At 33.1% G+C, this 25,260-nt stretch overlaps 1 protein-coding gene across 7 annotated transcripts in view; it reads right to left on the bottom strand.

Annotated features, from left to right (window-relative positions):
• Nucleotides 1-25,260, bottom strand: part of LOC138703140 (guanine nucleotide-binding protein G(q) subunit alpha) — a 94,560-nt gene that overhangs the window by 20,213 nt on the left and 49,087 nt on the right. For 3 of the 7 annotated variants that reach the window (XM_069830787.1, XM_069830777.1, XM_069830806.1), the window contains exons 5-7: nt 19,156-19,284; nt 6,517-6,646; nt 3,099-3,252 (exon numbers count right to left, since the gene is read on the bottom strand). In XM_069830787.1, the coding sequence (XP_069686888.1) occupies nt 3,099-3,252; nt 6,517-6,646; nt 19,156-19,284 (413 nt within the window). Of the gene's footprint in view, nt 1-1,806; nt 1,915-3,098; nt 3,253-6,516; nt 6,647-19,155; nt 19,285-23,664; nt 23,794-25,260 lie in introns of all 7 variants that reach the window. The other 4 variants (XM_069830827.1, XM_069830812.1, XM_069830819.1 and 1 more) reach the window with 3 other exon arrangements.

The following is a 25,260-nucleotide window of genomic DNA, read 5'->3' as shown; positions in this document are numbered from 1 at the left end:
GCAGCTGTGTAAACATCACTTGTGGAAGACCATAAAAACCATGAATCAGCTGGACACGATTAAGACACATAAAATGTGAACCACTTGGTGTAGAAATGAGAGTCTTGTCTTTATATATTCAGAAAAATAATGTCATTTAACCTAATCACATGCAGACATCCTGTCACGAAGAATTTATCCGAGAGCACTTATTATTTTTACAAGCGGCATCAATGAATATTCGTATGCGGCAATGCAGCGTTGTTACTACTAACTATTGCTGTACAAGTAAATACGCCCCATATGTCAGGAGATTTGGACTGCACTGTAATAACATAACAATATACAATGGAAATAGCATAAAATTTGAAACCAACTACAAATATGCCCTACCTGAGATGTGCGAACGTCGTGAAAAAACAAATGAGCTATAGCATTTTTGGTAGGAGTAATTTGATTATTGGAAGTTACAGAAAATTACAATTAAATAAATGAACGAAGAAAGATTAATAAATTTTGTTCAAAATTATCTGCTATTTTATGACAAAACATAAAAGTACTACTGCAATAATTATTCCTGTGATAATGCTTCAAGTAAAATAAATAAATTAACAGAAACATATGGTAAAAATTAAAATCTGAAGCAGTGCTAAAGGACGAAATTTTGTTTCATCTCTCACAATATAGTCAAATTTCCCCATATGTATAGGCCTATATAGTTATATCACAGTCTAGTATATACAGTCACAAAGCTTGAGTTGTGAGGGCGCTAGGAACAATAGACTGTGCCAGTATATTTCACATTGTCTGTAATGAGGCGATATTAGCGATCCTAGTGGTTAGCAACTATCTATGGATGCATATTTACTATGTATTGAGCCTCGTGACTGTATATACTAGACTGTGGTTATATTATCATGAATCCAGTATTTCCTTTTCTTTTTTTAATATTTATTTCTACTCTTTCCGCTTCTTCACATAACTATTCTAAAGCCATTATGCGATCCATTTTAATCTGCAACACGCTTCAGTTTGGTTTGATTCCACTAGATATGAGTGGCAGTAGATGTTTAGTTTCGATTCAGTTCGATTCCACTAAATGGGAGCGGGTTTTTAGAAGTTCTTTGTATTTTCCTTTATCTAAATTTTGGAGTGTTTCTTATTGGCATTCTGAAAACCTGGAAAATCCCAGTAGAAACGTAATTTACGTGTAGTGTGTTAAGTTGGTACTTAGATTTTCCATTTTACAAACCTAAATATGCCAGCAGAGCCATTTGTAACTGAAAGTAGTAAAATGCAAGGATGATACAATGGTCATTTTGAGACTTTTCCTTACAGAAGTAATTGGTGAATTATTATAGACGTGTCACAAACTTAGCATGACACAAGATCTACAGCTTTCCTCCTCTTCTTGAGAAAGCAATGCTTTGAATTTTTATCGAAAATTCATCACCTTTTGTCAAGACTGAACTTGTAATATTTGGGCCGAGAAGCAGCTATGATAACAACTGAGTCCAATGATTGATATGAAGAGGAGGGGAGAAAAAAATAATTAAGGACAGAGGGAAGAAAAGTGAAAAGAAGAGTCCGATGACTTTAACATAATATATACAAATCATAATCAATTCTTTTCTTTTCATCACAATTTGAATTTATCAGAGTTCACAATCTTCTGTAATATTAGGTGCTTTCCCTAACTGATTTTGTTTCTTGAAACTGAAATTTATTAATGTAAAATTAAAACCGTTAGCACATCTCTTTCCTAATAAGTTATGCAGCAGGGTGTGTGTGTTTCTTGAAGCAATAGATTGAAATTCTACCACAGACCTGTAGCACACGTGAAATGAGAGTAGCACATTCTGTCACTATCTGGATTCTGATTTAAATAAACCTTGAGGATGAACTCTCGAGCTGCGATGTGATCTTGTTTAGCACCTGTCTCACCCAACAATAAACAAAAATACACTTGAACTATGCTCAATAACAAATCTCATGTCTCATAATTTATTATGGAGTAGCACTCTAATGGGGTGAAGATGAGAGGGTTCTAACAAGAGAATCTTCCACTCTCGTAATATTGTTATCCAATCAAACCAAACCTATTACACAGAAGAACAAGAAATAGCGTATAACTGATTTTAATTTGTAATGAAGATAGGCAAAGTGAAGAAAGCTACTTAAAGTTGTTCACAACAAAACCAATCCAGGTAACTCAAATATTTATTTGTAACGAGTCTTATTTCAAATACAATTAACTTCTGAACCAGTCTCTCTCACGAAGAAGTTAGTAAAACTGCTCTTTTCTTCATTACATTTATGTTTCACTCGGATTGGTGATCAAACATTCTTGTTTATAGAACTTTAATCAAATACTTTTCTTCATATGTTAATCAGATATCTTTCTCTCCATGCTCTTCCTGTTGCTCGTTACTGATCAAAATTTGATTTTGTGTCTATCAAGTATGTTTTATTTGATTTGGAGAGTTTCCTTGTCAGAAAAGAGATTGACACCCTTAATAATCAACCTTATTATGGTCTAAAATACGCTACATTTACTTGCACGTAACTTGCAACAATATAAAACATCAAGTATTCAAATATAAGACATTTCAAACAAATTATATCAGATGTTGAGATAGATTATGCATGACAGATCTACCTCCATGGGCTTCTCTGGTGCTTTGTTGACAGAGCGACCATTGACATTTGGTTTTGCTAAAGGCATGACTGCCAGAAGTTGGTGCCCTATAGTTACAGATATGACCAACTAAAATTTCCTGAACTATACTTAGTATACAACATTACTGACATTCAGGCATGTGACTGAATGCTTGATGTGCAAATGTTAGTCATCTGGGTATCAGTACATGTTATAAAAAAACAATTAGAATTCCAACGATTATCAAAGCTCCACTGTATTAATGATCAGTTTACAACACACTTAACTGTATTATACTAGTGTAACTAATTAAGACTAGACTGAGGTCATACAAATCTATTAATAAAATTATCCCTAATTTGTATTAGTAGTTAGTTATTCCTGAGACTCTTCAATAAGAATACTTGAAAATTAGCCTACCACATTACTGTATAATATCACACAAGTTTAGTTCTCATACCATCATATTCAGGAAAGTAGTCCACCAGATGAGAGTACATGATCTTCTCTTCAAGGAGATCCTTTTTGTTGAGAAAAAGAATAACAGATGAATGCTGGAACCACGGATATGTGATAATGGTTTTGAATAAGGCCTTACTTTCCTCCATTCGATTCTGTGGGAGAACACAAAAATTAACATACAAAAAAAGATTAATAAAAAGAAAATAAAATAAACAACAAACACACACTTACAGACTTACAACAGTATGGCACTTAATACTTCACACTAGCATCAATCATACCCCCTATAGTAAAATTCTGATTACCGGTATTTTAATTAAATATTGCATGTCTTAAATTCAGAAATATTGTTTTCTATGGCAAATATATCCAAATTATTTCCCTTGAGAGAAAGACAGAAGCTAACAACCTGATTAATAATGTTTTACTGGTTTGTTATTCTATGAGACATGATCTAGACCCTTTTTAACATGACAAGAAGAGTGATATTGAGGTATTATCACTAGAGAATTTTCATACTTAGATACTAAAGATTATAACTGACTGAGCCATCTGTAGGCAGACACTGCAAAAGTAAAGAATTTTGCTTACAACATTAATGCTGGGTTGCAAGAAAACAGACCTATAAATAATATATTTCTCCATTAGTTAGTGGACCTTTAAATTTAGTGGATTGTCAGGTTGCAGAAGAGACATTTAACGGGCTACTAGTTATTGGATCGTTAACCAAGCATCTTAGGATTTCACAAGTGATGCAATAGTATGTGAATGAATAAAAAGTTAACATCGGCTGCTAGACTGATGTGTGGTACTGCTTTTATTGTTGTTAAAATTTGCAACAAATACAGACTAATACAAACCAGAAAGAAAGCAGGAACAGAAGTTTTAGTGAAAAAGATAAATATGCTTATTTGTTATTAGAAACAGTACACGAGTGCATTGATTTTATAGAATATAAAAAAAAATTGTAATAGTATAAAAAGCTTTGGCTTGACTTTTCGAAGGCTGGATCCCTGCACTTAATATTACTTTGGTTCGCTATGCGCACTATCTACGCAATGATTGTCGAAGTCCAACAGGTGGCTTGGATGGCATTCGTTAATCTGATGCTGACAGGTGGGCCATTCTACCCCAAACCATAATAGACTCAGGTCCTATTCTCAGGCGAGTACCTGATAGATCACAGGGCCTGGGCACTAAATCCTTCCTATCAGCATTGGAAATCCATACTATCCTCAAGTCTTCACTCCAGCCTATTTTTAACTATTACTGATTATAGATGAAATGAAGGTGAGGTGGAATGATAAAGGGAAAGGGAGTATCCTAAGAAAAGCCTTCTGCAACATCTGTTTGTCCTCTACAAATTTCATCATGATCTGCTCGGGATCAAATCAGGACTGCCTGGATGGAAGACAAGTATGCTGATGCTTGAGCCATAGATGCAGCCATTATGAAAAATCAAATTAAGAGAATTATACAAATGGCATTTACAAATTTACAGAAGATACTGAAAGTGCTGTTTGCTTTAAAGCATAAGTTGACATAATGGCACATACTCCTAGACACTTTTTCAACATTTGATCGTTATTTTCTTCTGAATACTATTTGTTGTGTTCATCTTTGGTTCTTCTATCATAGGAGGCTTATTCCAATTGAATTTTTTCTCAAGTAGTCCCATAAAAAGAAGTCTGGTGGTGTTAAATCAAGATATCTTGAAGACCACAAATCCCTTGAAATAAGTCTCTTAGTAGAGCTTTACTCTCATTTAACATATGGCATGACGTGACACCTTGTTGAGACTGTCCACAGCACCTGTTCACTTCAAGCAAGGCAGTAAAATTTCCAAGAATACCGGCATATATGTTGAGTCCAGAGTAGCATTGAATAATACTGACCTGATTCTTCAGTAGACCAAACACAAACTTTTCTGTATGTACTGTAGTAAATGTCCACAGCATTCATTCACTTTAAGCAAGGCAATAAACTGTCCAAGAATACCAGCATATAACGCTGAGTCCAGAATGGTATTGAAAACTACTGGTCTGATAATTCTTCAGTAGACCAAACACAAACTTTTCTGTATGTAGTGAGACCTGGTGCAGTTTGTGTGAATTTTCAGTCGCCCTTAGTCTCGTGTTTTGTAAACTGACATAGACATAGCTATTGAGATGAAACTATGTCTCATCTGTGAAAAATGTGTCAAGTACAGTAATGCAGTTACAAGTGAACCTTCTAAACCAGTTTTCTGCCCGAGGACAGGTTTTTCACTGCAAATCCAGCATCCAATCTTCCCTATTATCTATTTTCCTCTTAGTCTCCACATACAATCCATGTATCTTTGAATTGAATTGAGTTGAATTTAAATGGGGAGGATTATGACAGTCCTAGCACTGCGACCTGAAAGAGCTATATCCACGTACGAGTATCTTAATGTTGCCTATCATCTGATATCTTCTTCTGTCTCTAACTTTTCTGCCATTCACCATTCCTTCCAGTGAATTCTTCAATAGGCAGTAATGGACACATTTATTCCAGTCCATTTGGCGGAACTGATGCACTACCATTACAACAAATGCTGCCTGACATTGTCCATTAACTCTGATATTACTACTGTTGGTCTTCTAACTTCAGCATTTATCAGACAAATTTTCCATTCCCAAAACTGCTTAACAAGTTCATAAAGACTAGATATGTCAGGTCCTTGGCAATCAGGAAATTCTTTAGTTAAGACTTCAATACTCCTCTCTTAGGACTTTGTCTCAAAATAGGCTTCTAAAAACATGGCAAGTTCTCGTATGAGATTCACAACTGATTCATCTTCACTCCATCACATTTCACACTCTTCTGAGTGTGTATGCACACGATCATGATCTGCCAATAATTACCCAACATTCTGCAGTGTCATTGCTACATGCTGGCTATCTTGTAATTATATCACGTGCAATTAAGATTTAACTCAAGAGTCTAGGACTTTTGAAACACACTGTATATTCCAATATCAATTACTGTACAATATTCATCGAAATGGAAAAACACTGTTGTTCTGCTTACTAACAAATCTTCCCCGACATATAAACACCAGTAAACAACGAAAACTAAACAATATACTTCTACACGAATTGTATTTGTATGAATATATTTTAGAAAAATATATATATTTACTATTAATTAACAAAACAACATTACAGTACATTTACTGGCAACTTATAAAATACAATAACATTTTGCAATAAGAATAAAAACAATACAACGGAGACCTATTCAATTTTGAGTAAATGTTAAGACTTGCATCAACATAACTACATAATTTATTACATTTACTTTATGACTTATTACAATATTAAATTAAAAATGTTAATACGAATTTCTTCTATACGAAAATTCTGTGTTTTGTTACATTTAAAACAACAGCCTACCTCATTTTCAGATTCAAAGAGAATTTGATCATATTCGCTTAATGCGACTAAAAAGATTATAGAGGTGACATTTTCAAAACAATGAATCCACTTCCGTCGTTCTGATCGCTGTCCTCCTACATCCACCATCCTGTAACATTATCACAGCATAAATAAGTGCACAACATTAATATTAACTAGTAACAATAATTGCAGCACCTACAGAATTGCCTAATAACTGTAGAAAATTTATTATAAAAGTAATAAGCTTCTTGTCTTTGGTGTTATCTTACAATTACAACTTACTATTTTATTAATCAATTAATATTCAAGCTAAAAATTCAATTCCAACACAAAAATTAAAAATTGTATCCTGGAAGGAAAACTTCAATCTGTGGCAAATTTATATGTATACAAATCATTAACTATTACGACTTTATTAAGGAACTGCAGATAAAGTGAGTATAATGCCACAATAAATCATAATTTAACTTCCTTAAACAACAATATTCGTTATTCGAATATCAGAGAAGTAGATTTACTGACACGCACATACTACTAACTTGACGTTACAAAAATTGATAAAATATTATTTAGTTATTTTACGATTTTGAAGACTTACACTTCTCTTCTTAAAGGACACAACAGAAATGGATTAATTTTTCAAATAAGAAGAGTAATTGGTATACAATAGTAATTCACTAGTTTAAATTCAGAATTTTATGATTCTGGAACTAAGTATTTCATAAATGATTTGTCATATTAAATAAAAATATATCATTACTGCTCAGACAAAATTCGAATAGAAACTGTTCTATTACCACTAAAGAAGCAAAGTTCTCTATTTTTTTTTAAATAAGCACCAGGAGAATCTGCATGATCAATATCACATACGAACTGCATTTTAGTTGCAGAGGAAGAGTTCTCAGTGCTCATTTGCAGAAAGCCACGTGGATCCAGAATTAAACCTCTACTTTCCAAATGTATATCTCGTAACAGATGGCTAACAAGCATGAGTCACTTCTTAAATATGTTTAAAATTCTGTGGCATTATACTGTCCAGTACAAAAATTACTTTATATTATAATACACTTGTACATATGTAAATTATTAGAAAATCACAAAATCATAACAGCACAGGAAGTTGCAATCTACTCAAGACAACACTGCTTCACAAAATACTAAAAGCAAATTAGGAGACAAAGCCACATCTCTACATTGCAATCTCCATATAATATTTTAATTACAATGGTCAACAAGTAATTTTCATTCGACAAGTAATTTTCATTCAGTCAAGTAATATATGAATAGAGCTTGAGATGTTGATTTCTAACTCTATTCTACGATTTCAGTTTCGTCTGGAAATTTGGGATTTATTTATATAGCATTAACACATTTAGTCATGGTTATTCACTATAGAATGATGCTCCGAAGTATAGGGTTATTTAAAACCCAGTCCTCTTCCGAATTTGCTGAAACTTGTTAAAATAAGATTTACAAAAAAATAAAGAGACAATTTCATTCACAAAATAACTGATATTTTTCAATTGTTTCCTCTTGATTACCCTTGCTCTGACAATGTTTATTTTTAAATGCAATAAATCAAAGAAATTCAAAGCTATTTCTACATTCTTCCTCACCCTTCATGTAAATGTATTCCTATAAATAATGATTTCCTCTCTGTAGATGCTGTCTAATTCTGGGATAATTATAAATAGAACTGAGATATTTGTCAATATACTTAGACGATCTACAGAGCAGAACAATTATTATGCTCCTAGGTACCAGACTTCCGTCTGCCTGAGGGGATGGTATGGTTACCTACAAGGCGAGCACCAGCACTCCCTGTACTGATACACTGTTACAATAAGAATTCAAGAAATTGTAATTACATAACTCACATTCATTGCCGGAAATGTCCACCATTGTGTGCTACACACTGCTCACATCTTCTTATGAAATTATTATTAACTTTCACAAGCTCTTCAGCACTGATTGTTTCTTTTTATATAGTCGTTTATTGTGTGTGGGATTTTTTGCATAAACCTCACTTTTAAGCATTCCCCATAAATAAAAGTCACGTAATGCTAAATTTGGACTACATAAAGGTCACAAATTCTTACTGATACTAACAAGCATTCTGTATATGTTTTTGTTTTACTTGGTTATTTAACGATGCTATATCAACTACTGGGTTGTCGATGGAATTGGTGATAGTGTGACGGTATTTTGCGTGATGAGGCCAAAGTTTCACCGTAGATTACCTGACATTCGCCTTACTGTTGGATAAACCCTCAGAAACCCAACTAGGTAATCAGTCCAAGCAGAAATCGAAACCACACCAGAGCACAACTCTGGATCAGCAGGCAAAAGTGCTACTGCCTAAGCTATGCCAGTGGCTTTCCTTATAAAATATTGACTCTATAATTTAGTGACCATTAACTGCATGCCAGACTCCAAGTTTTTCACTATGCAAGGGTGATTCAAGTACGCAATTTGGTTTTTCCTTATTGGAATTGCTATTATTTTGGAAATATAAGTTGCCATGTAAAGAAAACTTATGCTTCATCAGAAGAAAAAAGTATCAATTTCCACAGAATTAACTCTTTGTAAGATCCAATTACAAAAATTCAATCTCTTAGTAGGTTCTTGGACTACTGAAATGCTGTATGTTTTAATCTGAGTAATTTTGTTGCTCTTTAAGCAGAAGGCTTACTTATTCTAGTTTCCTGCGCCAAACACCTAAGAGATTTCTGAGGGGTGTGTTTCTAGTCATTTGCCAATCTTGTATAATTTTTCTTCTGTAAACTTTTTTTCACGATCTTTTACTGAATAGTAAAGGCGAAGAGCAGAAACAGGTCCTATTGCGACTGATAGCAAATCATTAAAAGAAGTTTCCTTTTTCAACCAAGTGGGCATTATTATGATGGACATTAGCTATGGTAATGATGTTTGAATAATTCTGTTTTACCATGTAAATTGTTCTGTGTGTATTTTTAGATGCAGAGTCTATTACAGGAAACTCATGGAAAAAAAAATTATTGGATATGATGTACTTTCTTATAGCAGTTACTAAAAATTATCTCAATTGTAAATTATGTTGTCTGGGGCAACCTCTAAATATTAATATTTTTTGTTAGAATTTTGCATGTGTTTGTTCCAAATATAAATGAATAAACATTTATATTTATTTTTAGCTTTATGAAGATAAACACTTCAAACTTTCATTTCTTTTTGACCACTCTAATATAAACACTCATGTAACGAATATAGCTCCCCAGGCATTACCACAAAACACACAATGAGCACTAAACATTCTTAAGAATAACAGCTTAAACTTATATCATTGATATACAACTCGCAACTGATTTGAAAAATGTAGTCTAGTTCTGTGCATCTATCCACACACACTTACACGAAGTGCCTAGCCCATGTGTTGCCAGAAGGGAATCCAGTAACTAGGAGCACAATAATTGTTCCTGTCTGTAGAACTTCAAAAGTTTTAGGTGTGGACCCTGTAATTTGTATTAATTCCAGAAACTTTTAAAAAAATTTGATGAAAACAAAAACATTCTGATACAGCAAAATTCGTACATGACGTAATTGCTGTTATAGTTTTGCAAGAAAATCTAGTAAATGAGTTCCTTACATGGGACAGACAATGCAAAAATACTGAGCCAAATGTTTCTTTGTGGCTATTCTAATACTGTAGAATGAAAACAATTAAGAAAATTGGTGCATCACAGGAGGCAAACTACACTATATAATGATTAACAGAGCAATGGTTGAATGCAATGATAATACCCTGCAAAAACATACCACCAAGGTCTTTGCCTGCCACATACTCCACTTGGACCCACCAGAATTCGAATCCAGGCTACCATGTAGAAAACTAATACTACTGCCATTTGGCAATGCAATATTAATTACTGTACGTAGATAAATCTCTCATTATGAATGAAGTGGTATTTTTTGTTTTTATTTTAATGTAAACCCTACTTACAGTAGCGTGCAAATTAATCCGAACACGACATATTTTTACATTTTCTGTCATTGTTGTCCTCACAGCTGCTCATACCGCTTTAATTGACATCTGTAGTACGTGTAATTCCATTGTTGAAGGTCTGTCATTATTTTTTTTATAATATGTGACATTTTGCCTGTCGTTTTGTACTTATAAGCATTTCAGTTGTGTTGAACACTTAATACTGCAATCCTGTGTACATTCTGTCGTCTTCACAAATGGATACAACTCCACGAAAACGGTCTAAAATTATAACATTAGCAGAGCATTCTTCTATGACACAGAGGAAAATTGCTGCAGAATGTCACATCGGTTTGGCTACTGTTAATTCAATTCTAAAATGATACAGGGAGACTGGATCCATCACACCCCAGAAAAAAGGAAACTGTGGCCGGAAAAGGAAGACTTCACCTGCAGATGATCGTTTAATTGTCAGGAAAAGTAAATTAAATCCTAGACTAACTGCTGTCGACTTAACCCGCGAGTTAATGGCTACCACTGGGGCGAATATTCACGTCACAACAGTGTGGCGTAGCCTTTTGGAAGCTGGACGAAGGGCTCGTAAGCCTATTAAAAAGCAACTGCTAACCCCTGTTATGTGCAAAAAACGCTTAATGTGGGCAAAATTGCATCAACACTGGACAGTGAATGACTGGAAGAATGTACTTTTTTCCGATGAGTCTCATTTCGAGGTCCATGGCCACCGTGTTTCTTACGTACGGAAAGGAACCGAAAAAGTAACAGCAGCTCATCTCCAACAAGCACCCAAATACCCCTCTAAAGTAATGTTTTGGGGTTGTTTTACACATGAAGGGCCTGGAGCATTAATACCTACCAAGGGAATGATGAATTCTGACAAATATATTCACTTATTGGAAACCAGAATCGTACCCCAGCTGCAAAAATAATTTTCGGATGGCAGAGGTGTGTTCCAACAAGACCTGGCACCATGCCATACGTCTCGAAAAACTACAGAATTCTTCAACAGGAAGAATATTCAGGTATCCCCTGGCCAGACAACTCACCCGACATCAACCCCATTGAGAACTTGTGCTCAATTTGCAAAAGAAGAATGCAAAAATTGGATTGTTCTTCAAAGGAGAAGATGATTTCTGCCCTCATTAGTGTATGGTTTCGCGATGAAGAAATGAAGGATATTTGTGGGAAATTAGTGGAATCCATGCCAAATCGTCTCAGAGCTGTTATTAGGAACAAGGGAGGCCACATAGATTACTGAGGTATGTCTTAGATCCTTTTTTTATCCCGTTTGAGTATTTTTGCATAAGTAATTACGTTGTTCGGATTAATTTGCACGCTACTGTATAACAAAGTTTCGGTGATTTCAAAAGTATCTCGTCCAATCCTTTAGATTGAGTTAATAAATAATCAAGAGGACCTACATAAGCTGTAAAAACATCTACTACAACCCCACTCTTTTTCACTAACAATCCAGCATCGTGCTTTTTACCCAATTCTTTTGTAAGAAGAGGAAATTCATAGTGAAACATGAGAGGAACACGTGTTGTCAGCAAATAGCTGGATACACTACGAAGATAGAATAAAAGTATCTCGTCTTTCCAGCAACTCCATAAAATGTATCAATTTTTACATTCTTATTCAAAATAGAAATTTTTCTTTCACATAAATATTACCAGTTTTAATAAAACAAGTACAGATATATTTTATGTGAATTCTGATTTTATACAGGTATAAGTTTTATCACAATTTGTACAATTCTTGCAAATTATCAAAGAAAAGTTAATAATAATGTATTTTCGTCCTTGGTAATTGAAATAAAAGTTTTATATTGTTGACCAGTGTTGTTGTATTACTACAAATTAACTAATTTTAACATCTGCCTTTATATAAGCATGCTTCTGAAGCAAATTCCCATTACAATTGCAACTTCGAACACATTCAGAACATACCATGACAATTACAAATGTGAATAACTTACATATATGTAAAGTGTCAGTATAATTTTTCACAGGTGGCCCTTCTATTTCTTATTCAACATATGGATACAAACGAAGTATTTCAAGGTAACTGGGAAGATATCTCAGGAATGAACAGCAGAAAAACTCAGTGATCTCTTAAAACTCATGGATATGTAATGTCCATGCATGGGATTAACAGTAATAATGAAAAAATTCCGAGCCATACAATTTTACAACTAGAGACCTCAAATGCTGCAGAATTCATCTTCGCTTTGGGACTAAACTATTTTCCCAATATATTACTGATATCGTTTCAGTAGTCTATCTGAAACACATGTACTTATAAAAGCCACAATTCCCCATGATATTTCATTTAAAAATCCTTCTTAATTTGTGAATTTGGGTTAACAAGCTGCATGCTGCAAATGCAATACTTTAAATGATCCCTTCAGACTTTCCTCCATTTTTACTTTTTTTATTGTCAATTTATCCATGAATGATACACATGATAAAAGTATCACAAAATACATACTTTCTCGTAAGTTTTACGAGTTATGAGACAATTCAGTTCTTTTATCATGTTGCGAATGATATTATTTATAGTTTATTTTCTTGAACTGTTATCCAAAACACTATGAACTCATTTAATATGCACTCAAAGAAGGTGAAATTTCTTTTTCTGTATTGAACATAAAATACATTATTTTATAACCCAAAAGTAAGATACCTAGCTTATTTTATAAATTGTACGCCATAAGTAGCTTGATATATGTAATTAATTTTGCACAAATTTACAAAAAAAAAATAGCTACAGTATGTTCATTTGTAAAGGTCTGTGGAGATTCCTACCTTCCTCAGATCATCCTACAGAGGGTCACTCACTTTTCTTCTTCTTCTTCACGTGTTAGGCCTTATTACCTGTTATGATCTCACTGTTGAGTTTTCAACCCAATGTTTCATTGAATGGCCCAGCGAATACTTCCCCTTTGGATGATAATGAAACATGGATTTTGGGAATCTGAATGCATCCAATGCAAATAATTTTTTTTGCAGCATCGCAATAATTTCTCTTTATAGTTTGTGTAACGATAAAGCAACAATTAACGATAAAAACATGCTATGGCAAGAAAGAAAAACTTCGTAATTTTTTTTTTGCAATGCAGCACAGAATAACTGACAATTTTTTTTAGTAGGTTATTTTACGACGCTTTATCAACATCTTTGATTATTTAGCGTCTGAATGAGATGAAGGTGATAATGCCGGTGAAATGAGTCCGGGGTCCAGCACCGAAAGAACTGACAAATTAAATGCAATAGTTCCTACAAAATGAAAAACATTTTTCTTTCAGACATTATGGTCTACAGTGTTATTTTTTTTTTTTTACACACTATTGTGATTTCACATCCAAGTCATATCTGCCTAAGGAATAAAATACCTATCACTCAAAAGACTACTTGCCCTGTCCTGCTCGACAGAGTTATTCTTTCTTTCTTGAAGGATTAGCAATCAATAGTTGTATGCATTTCGTAGATAACGAATATAAACAATATCCGTCCAGTAGTTTGGAAAAAATTTCTCAAATATATTTTGAGAAAGGGATAAGATTAAGATACTGACACTTGCATATAAAACTACTATTCACATTTCTAGTTACACACTGTATACAAGAGCAAATGAACTCTACACTAATTAGGACTGTTAGGAAGTACTACAAACACGAGAAATATGACAGGCAAAAAAATACAACAAGCACTTACCCTTGGACAAACACATAATAATCTGCTTCAGAAATCAATCACAAAAAATTGCAACAATAAGCTCCACATCTTATATTAAGTGATGAGGATGACTGTGATTCAGCCAAAGAGGAGGGTCCATTTGCAAACTTTTCCTTAAAATAACTGCTGACGAAGCTTTATCCAACCAGACTGAATAGTTTTACAGCTGACAACTTATGAAGCGACTTTATATATACACATACAAAATGAATCAATAATTTTGTTAATTATAATAAAATAAAACACCACGCTTCATATGAACAAAGTATTTTACATAGCCATGTTTGTTCTCCATCATGATTGGTAGAAATCTACATCTAGAGTTCCCACAAAAGTATGTAACAGAAAGCATAAATATCAACCTAGAACAAAACAACATGCAAAATGGCGAATTCAATTTTGAAATTCATTTTGACAATAAGGTATTCTAAATATTCCGAAAGATGGGAAACAGTAAAGTGTTTCTAAAAATTTCGAAATTACTTCTAATTCTATCCTATGACAAACTAGAAATTATTTTGGAGCAAGTTTCTATAAAACAGACACTTCTAGAACTCATCTTCAATTACAGAACATGTAACGCAATTATATAGAAGTGTGTTTTACTGATGGTAATGTAGACGAATAAAACTATGTGCTTATGCCATAAAAATATTGAAGGGAAATATTTTTGTGTAAGAATTTTCACTTTTGTAGCTCTTTGCATGACAGCTTTATATTCTCGTAACTGTGGGACATTTCAATGAAATAAAAAATATCAACCAAAATTAAATATGAATGACTGATCCATATCAAATACTTAAAAAGTTAAGATTATTTACCGATAGATCTTAGAACATTTTGTAAAGGTGGTAGTAATAAGTATATTTGCCACCACATTCAATAGTTATACAATAGAAATTGTTACACTAAGTTTACAATTTACACCCTTATACTTTCTAGAGCAAGATATGGTATTATTCAAACAATATTTTGATAGGTTCGTATTTTTGACAGTGGTGAGCAGGTGAGTGTGTACTTAATACGAATCTGTTCTTTTTTTATGTTTATTTAATGACACTCGCAGCTGCCGAGGTTATATCAGCATCACCGGTGTGCCGAAATTTTGTCCCACAGGAGTTCTTTTACATGCCAGTAAATCTACTCACATGAGCCTGTCGCAATTAAGCACACTTAAATGTCTTCGACCTGGGCCAGGATCTAACCTGCAACCTCGGGCACAGAAGGCCAGCACACTACCGACTGTGCCACTCAGGCTGACTTTATGTTCTTAAACAAGCACTGAAACTGTAAGGGAGAAATGTTTTTTCATACTTCCATTTATATTGATGGATTAATCAAAGTGCCTTATTTAGCTGTATCTATTCAGATACCGGGTACTATCATTATATAATTACACATTATTTCCGTACAATTCACAGTCCTATGGAGGAAAAGAGAAGTAATAACTTTCACAGTCGCAAAAGTACGACATTATGACAGAATGGATTAAGTTTTTTTTTAAATAAACAGTGAGGAACTGATCTACAAATAGCATAGCCATCATGTAAGAGAAGGAACCAGCTACTTGGAACTATTACAAGTTACTACCATTATCTGGTCTAAAGAGAGTTCAATTTGAAACAGTATTTAATTTTTAAGAATGTTTCAGCACTCTTTTTTTTCCTGCCACGTCACAACACATACTCACCAGTTTTTCCTGTATCAATCTGAACTGTAAAATCTGTCATGAGATTTTTTTCTACGTGCACTTTTAAGTATGATTATTAAAACACACTATTTTTATAAGACTGCCATCTGGTTTGAACTAAAATTTACAGTGTATTAGATAAAAGTGCTGTTTAAATTAAACACAGTTAAAAAAATCGTCATTGCCAATATGTTTGTAGATTTCAAGTCAGATTTGCAAACTTGGCGAATAGTAGCATTAACAGCACAATAGTATCATTATGTTATTATTAACATGTTACCCTAAAGAAAAATATGCATTAAGTGTAACATATCGACTAAATTAAAAAATTTTGATTAAATAAATTTCAATTATTTAGTAACAAAAGATGCAAAGCATACATGTTTTCAATTTTTATCATATAAGAAACAAACACAGTTGGTTAACTTTTCTCATAAGCTGTCACAAAAAGCACGGAGAGAAAGAATAAGTGAAGAATCAATTCAACACAACAAAAATTATTTCACAGTCCACAGAAACAGTGTATCAAAAAATAAAATGAAAATATATTAATGTTATAATTTCCCTAAGACATTATCTGCAGTGTGTTTAAATGTATACTGCATCACTAATACGTCCAGAATATATGTAACTGCATGACAAAATTGTTACTCATGCATTGATTGTCAATTTCAGAAGATACAAGGGTTTTCAGAATAAACGATAGTTGTAATTGAAATTCAATGCCGGGATTTTGGACAAAAAAGCTGAGACACATCACACCTTGTATTTAGAAAGAAAATGAGAAATATTTGGGGGGGGGGGGGGAGGAGCGACTATTATTGTGCGAGTTATGACATCTTCAAGAACATTTTTAAATGACATCCTATAGTTTTTAATATTATCTGAAGGAGCATATTATTTTGTATCGCTATGCAATACTTCATTTGTTTTATACAGAAGCATTATGGGTATGGTTACTATGGTTGATACATTTTTGTTAGTCCTTGTGTTATGAAAGCAGGTTTATTAATGAAATATGAAAGCTGTTTTATTGATGAAATCAATATAAAACAAGATGTTCTTGACAAAAAATGAAAGAATAGAGATGATGATAGAATTTGCTAACAAACAACAAGAGATGTGCACATTTTTTAACGAAACTCATCCTAATTGTCCACCAATTCCTCTGTCAACTACGAGTAGATTTCAATTCTCTCATTTTTGTTAAGAACGTCTCGTTTATATTGATGTCATTAATACAGGGAGCTGTTATCGTTTAGATAATTAAATAAAAATAATAACACAAGGACTAACAAACTGTATCAACAATTATTAACAACCATAACCTAATGTTTCTGTATAAAACAAATTAAGTAGTGCATTTGATACAAAAAATATGCTACTGAGCGAGTTGGCTAAGGTGGTAACATTTGAAACTCGCATTTGGGAGCCCTGGTTCAAACCTCGCGGCTGACCAATCTGACTAGGGTTTGTCATGGTTTCTTCAATCACAAAGGCAAATGCCGGATTGGAAGTTTACATACCATGATTCATCACTGCCTCAATCACCAATGTTATAAACATTAATCACGATCTAAAAAATCAGTTACATGAAAACAAGCTATCTATTAATGCACGGCAATAGAAACAGGAATTCAACAATAGTAAAATGGGCTACTGACATAAACAGAGATCTTAAACACGTGATATGACCACAGATGTTAAAGCATGTATAAATAAACTTAACAAAAGAAAATAATCTTCCAAACTATATTAAAAAACCATAGGGTGTCATTTAAATATGTCGATGATATAATAACTCGGACAGCAATAGTTGCAAAAGTATTTTGTTGTCATAAAAATATTTCTTTCTAAATACTAGGTTTGGCATGTATGAACTTTTTGTTCAAAATCCCCTCACTCAATTTTAATAAGAATTATGTGTTACTGTTGAAAAACCCTGTATGAGCTATACTATAATAAAGCACCATGTTAAGATAGTATTTTTAAAGGAAACAAGTTTACATTTTTTGCTACTGGTGGCTTTGAAATTTAATGTTAAACAATAAAGCCTTATTGTTAATAGTCTCGTACATAAAATTAACCACAAAATTATTTAAATTAATTATTATTGGAGTTATTTTCTTGGTAATGTAATTATTATGTTACAGTACTTTTTACACTGCCACTCCTCTTTCTTTGTTAATAAAAGAACTACTTCTGCCTTCATAAAAAAATTCCCAGCAGAGATGATAAACATATGAGTATATTTGGTTATTTAACAGAGATTTATTATGAAATTTTGACATATAAATCGAGCTCGATTTCTATTTTACACTTCATAAACATGACGACTTTTTATTATTATTATTATTATTATTATTATTATTATTAGTATTATTACGTCATTTTTTGACGTTCTTTTATTTTACTATGCAATAATACATTGAAAAAACAATTAAATTAATAAACCTAGAGTAATTAAAAAAAATACAGAAATATTTACATTTCGGCACAATTCAACCTGTACATATTATTTTATTCTTCTCTAGTACGTAGTTTTAGTTACCTTGTTGTATAATTAACAGTCTAGGTCTATTTTTATTTCATGGCACAATGACTTGTCAAATATTTATACTAGATGGTGGTCAAAAGACAACCATGGCTCCTTTTGACAGACAAAAGTACTGTATCATCCTTACAAAAGTTTTCAGAGAAAAGTTTAAAATGTTTTGGGAAGTTTCTCCACGGAGCAACTTTTTAATCCTTATATGTATAATTTTAATACATATAATAATTATTCCGGTTGAAAATAAATAGATAAAGAGGATAAATGCAGTGACGGCTTCATTTTATGTATGTGAATATTCAAGTTAAAAATTCAGATGCAGAGCATTAGTTAAAAGTTTGTTACATGTACCAGCATATCTTAAGAAGTTTATTCTGCAGTTCTGTAACTTTATAGCTTACTTGCTCTAAAAGATAACCTTAAGCGCTACATGTGTACTCATTTAATATTTAATATACTTAAGAGGGAACTCTTCTGAGATTGAAGGTTCCACCAGTCATGGTGGACACAAAATAACGTCTATCCTTATTCATGTTACTGTAGCCAGGTAATTAAGCTCATGGTGCACTATAATTGAGCAAAAATTGCTAATAATATGTACATAGGGAAACATTTTAGGCCTGTCACAGGATTTTCACTAACGAAAATTATTCCTGTATATTCTTTTAATAATTCCTACCTAAATATGATGGAGTCCAAATCAAAAGGGTACTCTAAAATGCCCGTGGTGGGCGCTCTCGCTCTGAGAATGTCCTGCTCGGTTGGGAGGTAATCTGGCTTCTCAATTCGCTCGAGATCACTCAAGTAGCTGCAACAATGAGAAGGAGGGGGCGAAGACCCCAGGAGGGCCTTGTCACCACAAGACACATTCACAAACACACAAGACATAACAACATGCACAGAGCTACATCAGGCTTGCGCAAGAGTGGTAACTAGTATGGGGACGGAGAAGGAACACATCTGATGCAAATGAAGTGCCCATCATCCTCTTCATTCCAATGCAGTGTCTTTCAAACAGAGATGGCTTAACTTCTCTACATGTAAGGTGCAATCTTATCACGTAAACGCAAAATTAGTCATAATTTCATATTTATAATATTCACAGATCAAAATTAATCTATCAGCGATTGATACTTTTGTAACACATTAAATTTTAGAAAGAAAAACAATTCTTATGAAATGAGGTAACTTCATTTAAATCCTCCAGTGGAAAAACTTATAATAGGCCTATAATATATTTATTAATTTGTATCAGGGTCAAATAAATTATTTGAATCAACAGCTCACTTTACTACCATCATTTGCTGACTGCAGACAACCTTCAATGCAAGTCATTGCACTAAATAATCAATCTAAATCTAATCTCCGCTGAGCTTTTCACTGCTATTCAACTAAGGATTAACTGTAATTGGTACCTTTCATTTTTAGTGTGCACAATTTAATTAAGACTAAAGATAAAGATTTTTAATTAAAAGAATCCTGTTATTTTATTTTCATTTCAAAGATTGAATGTTTCATATGCCATGTTCTTCAGTTCTATAACGAATAAAATTGCACCTTGCAATAAAGAAATTTCAGCACGTGATCTTCAAACAACAAATTCCATCGCACTTATACAATATCTAACATTTCTATACTACACATTCTTTAACTTAGTCCAAGGTCTAATTCACATAGTGGCTTGCTTCAGCTGAAGAAAAAGTTCGAGCAGGAGTAATATCCAATGCTACATTTGTCATCTGACAACTGACATCCATGTAACACATAATTCACAATTACTCAGCTGAGGAAATGTAGTTTATTATATTGTTATTTGCTAGGAGAGTGCCTCACAGAAATTAATAAATATACGAGAAAATTTCGTAGTGACTGACAGCAGAAACTTCGTTGTTTCCTTAAACAGTTAAGTTTTGTTTCAATTTATTGAATCACTGGCTCAAAATTCTAATAATATTTCAATAGAAAAATGTTTGAAAATAAATAAGTAGCTACAATGGCAGTGGACATGTATGAATAAAAAAACAATCAATGTAATTTTCTTGGAAATATAATGGCTATGTACCAAAATTTCCACGTTTTATGTAATGGCAATTACATATTTCACGAGACAGAAAATTAATGTAAATTATTTCATATTTTACTCGTCACAATAAGTATCTCTCTCCCTTCATAACACAGTACTGTAAAAAAAAAAAAAATATTCAAACTAACCTGTATCAACAAAACACGTATTTGTAGAATATTATTGTCTGGAAAATCACTTATCAGCAGTTAATAATAATGGTAAGAAGGATGCTTCAAGATAAAATCATTTAGATGGTGATTACTAGGGCTCGGAAGTTGAGGAAAAATACTTTTTTTTTTTCTCGAGTGTCCGAAGACGAGGCCCAACATAATATCGTCGTGTGAATGCAAGAACTAGGTAACTTGATTTTTCATATTTTGTGACATTGGCTATTTATTTATTTATTTATTTATTGCATTAAGGAATATATCTCGTTTTCATTTACCTATTTGTTATATTGGAAAATAGATGTCGCTGGTATCGTTCAATCAGTTACCAAGTTCTTGCATTACATTTTGTGCGATTTTTGCTATGCTATAAAAGAGGTAACTAAGAAACGCAAATTTCGAGTTACCTAGTTCTTGCATTCACACGACGATATATGTTCATTTTGGGTCATTGTAGGCCAGAAAATGGTGGGTTTTATTTTTGTCTTTTTTTTTTTTTTGTCTTTTTCTGCGTTTTTCAGCTTATTGGTCCTTTTTAGCCTCTTTTTTTTAGGTCTTAATGGCTTTTTTTTTTTTCCAACTTCAGCTTCTTTTGACTAGATTTTTATTGCCATTTTTACAATTCACTATGAGATCTCACTTGCTACAAGTATGCACCAATGACATCTGTGGAGAGAAGTTTCTCGATGTTTTGCAATGTGCTGTCAGAAAACTGACGACCCTTTACACCTAAGAACCTGGAGATGACTATTGTGATATACTGCAATGCTAACCGAGGTAAAGTGTCTGAAGTCCCATTTCTGTAACCCTAGCGTGGTTAAGCCAGGTATTCTAGTTATACTAATTTCGATTTCTTTCTCCAGGAGGTTCATCGCAGTTCGCTGAATTCATTCTAGGTGGAAAAAATCGTTTGTTCTAAATTCTCCAAGTACTTTTCTTAACAAACACGGAATTCCTTTTTCAAATTATGTTAATCTAAAAAATATATACTCCCTGAAAGAAGAAGCATTTCATTCATATAGTTTTTTTTCGCACTGTATGTTGCATAGCACCAGAATTTTGTATTTCTGAAACATTATATTCGTTAAATATGTAATTGAAACTGAAGTTATTAATTAATTTGGATAACATTTTTTACGTCCCTTTTTCCAGTCTTTAGATCCAATTTATGATATCTTTAGGTCTTTTAAAAGGTCTTTTTAGGCAATGTATAGGTTTTCAACTTCCGAGCCCTAGATTACACTGCAGTAATTTTTAAAATCATTATTCAATGATGCTGTATTAACTCTGTTACATAGCTGTGGTAGAATTGGTGATAGTCAGATGGTATTTGGCGAAATAAATTTGAGAATTCATCACAGGACTACTTGGCATTTGCTTCACACTTGGGGATGGCAAAACCTTGCAAAAAGTCCATCCAAGTAAACAGCCCAACCCATGCCTGAATACAGCCCTGGATCACGAATCCAGCTCTCTATTCTAAACTACACTGGCAGAATGAGTGCTGTAAATTCTTTATTTAATCACTGACAGCTCTGGCCAGTATGCCCTTCGTCTTTTGAACTTGACACATTCCCACCATATTGATGGAATTATGTAAACTAATAGAATAAACATTTACATTATAACATTCCCTGAAAGAATTTTTCAGTTTTCAGTGGTTTCTGGACACCTCTACAAAACCCAATAACAATAAAAAAAAATCACAAAATTAATATTTTCTGTATTAAAACTGCATCAATGCTGTTCATGTTAATAAGTCATCTTCTTTCGTCTACAGGATCTAACTTGAGACAACTTAGCTTACATTATTCGGTTTTGTTAAGAAGTACATGCAAATTATATTTTATGACAAAAGTCTTTGAAATAAATTACAGACGTGGACAAATTATTAGCATATTGTGACATATTTTTATAAAATTTGACTTTTCAATTTAGACTACTGTTGACATTTTTATGATTATAGTACTCAGAAATAAGTAAAAATGTCAACTGTAGTCTAAATTGAAAAGTCAAATTTTGTAAAAAAAAATTATACTATAAAAACTTTCAATTTTGCTAATAACTTGTCCATGTCTGTAAATTCAGTATTGCTACATATAATATTACAGTGAAATAAAAAGAAATAAATTAATGTCTTATATATTTTGGTAATGACGAAAAAATATATCATAATAGTGACGAGTTTCCTGTGCGATACACCTGAATCCAAATATTTTAATTTCCATTCTGTGAATACACGCGAAAAGATGTAACAGAACTGATAGAGATTTCTACAAATTTTTGATTCTAACATCAGATTGTGAAATCCAGACGCCAATGAGGTATAAAAAGAAACAATTTTCTGTCCATGCCAAATTTTAAAGCCAGTTTATATGTTGCATAATCATACATAATTCTGTCTATATGTAAAGTTAAATGTATGTCAGTTGTATATTTTCTGCTCTATTCCTATGTAACCTATTTTATACCGATTCTTACTTAGCAGAGTAGCTGTATTTTTGGAAAATAAAGATTATATTTCAAATTCTATAGATGCACTTACGTTAACTGTTATATAACTTAGAAATCCAGACTACTCAAGATTTCAATTATTAGCAAAATTTTGCAAACTTAATCTGATAAAATATTAAAACTTAATTTCAGTGTATTTACATATTAATTTCTTATTGTTAAGAAACAAAGCAAAAAGTCGAGCATTATGATGATATCTGTTAGTACGAAGCAGACAGCAAGCCACAATGCAAAGCAGACTATTCAGAATTAAAGAAGGACAGACACGGAAGGGACAGGAAAAAACACAATCATCCCAGGCTATTCTAACCCCTAGGCATATCAACTTGACAAGACAAAATCCAGACAGGCACATAAACCCGAGCTAGCGAGCATGACAAGAATCAGTGTAATGTGTTGGTATCTCGCTTGCTTTCAAACCCTCGGTACAAACCTACCGTACCTAAAACGTATCTCTTCCAAATCAAAGGGGTATTCTATTATACCAGTAGTGGGGACTCTGACACGCAAGATATCTTGCTCGGTGGGGAGGTAGTTGGGAGCAGCCACACGGTCGATTTCCATCAGGTAGCTGTAATGTAAATACAAGCTCAAAACATGAACACCAAGTATTTATGTCCACTCCTCGGAGACTAATCTGTTTTCTTCTACAATAATTTCAAACACACTGCTCAGACATGACATCAACACCAGTACAGCTGGAACATCACAATATAACTGCTTAAACACAGAAACAGTGACTTGAAGGACTAATAAAAAGTTATTTAACTTCCTGCATAAAATGCAATTGCCAATTTATAAATCTTAACACAATAGTTTATCCTTCTATTTCTATATTCAGCCCTTCTAGACTTGCTACTTCTTAGTACATGTGTTTAGTTGTTACCAATCAATTACACAATATTGGCCTACACAAACATAGAGAAATGTGTATTATCTATAGTACCATACTCCTTTGAGTTTAGCCTTGACATCCTTTAGAATAGCTGATCAATCATTTCTTTCCAGTGTCCTATGTCATGTGTGTGACCCAGCCATTTCAATTTTCTGATTTTAATATCAGTGACAAAATTAGCATTTTATATAAATTTTTTAATTCTAAGTTTGTGCTGATTTACCAAATTCCTTGGTCGTGAGTAGGTCGAAAAATTTTCTAAAACATTATTTTCCAGGTATTTAGAATTGTATCTGCACGTTCAGATGTGTCCAGGATTCACTTCCAAAAACGAGGGTCAGTTTAATAATTTTTTTATACTTCATTTTATAGTTTAACTACAATGATCATATAGCGACTTTATTATATGGATATGATATCATTTTTTCTGAAGTTCGGCATTCTTTCTACCCAGAGACGTCTGATGCTCCAACCTGGGGTGCTCTCTCACCATCACGACATCCACCACAGGCCAGACACTTAAAACCTGAACAAACCACCGAACCACCAGAACATTCTCTCACAAACATGACATCTGCCACGTTGACTGGACACTTGAATTCCAAATGGGCATCTATTGCCACAGTTGGACACAAACTTCTGACTGAAGCACCATCTACCTTTGGGCCAGACATTTAAACTAAACTCTCACTTGACAGACTATCTCGTGTACAATGTTGTCCTATTACGATGGCTGGATTACTGAAATATTATACTGCTATTATTAGGGGGATATGGGTCTGTTTTTCGTGGAAATTGGGTACCAACCTGGTATTTGCCTTCATTACTGGAAATATATAGTATAATAGATTGAAAAAACCTCACTCAGGTTGGCTCACCCCAGGGTTTGGACCCGGAACCTCCTGAATATGAGTCTCAAATGCAGGAGTCTGAGCTAACACACTTGGTCATTAATAATTTTACTATGATGTACTGAAGTACTGTACACATGACATTTTCGTGCAGGAATTCTGCATTACCATATGGTGAAAAATAATTTTATTACGGTATCTTATAAAATTAATATTATAGCACCCAAGTCAAATTACACATTGTTCCCTCTTTTTTAAATACAAGAATGCTTCTTTGGATGTTAGTTGATGT

This window comes from Periplaneta americana, chromosome 1, assembly GCF_040183065.1.
Source record: "Periplaneta americana isolate PAMFEO1 chromosome 1, P.americana_PAMFEO1_priV1, whole genome shotgun sequence".
NCBI classification, from domain to species: domain Eukaryota; kingdom Metazoa; phylum Arthropoda; class Insecta; order Blattodea; family Blattidae; genus Periplaneta; species Periplaneta americana.
This window is presented reverse-complemented; position numbering and strand designations above follow the sequence as displayed.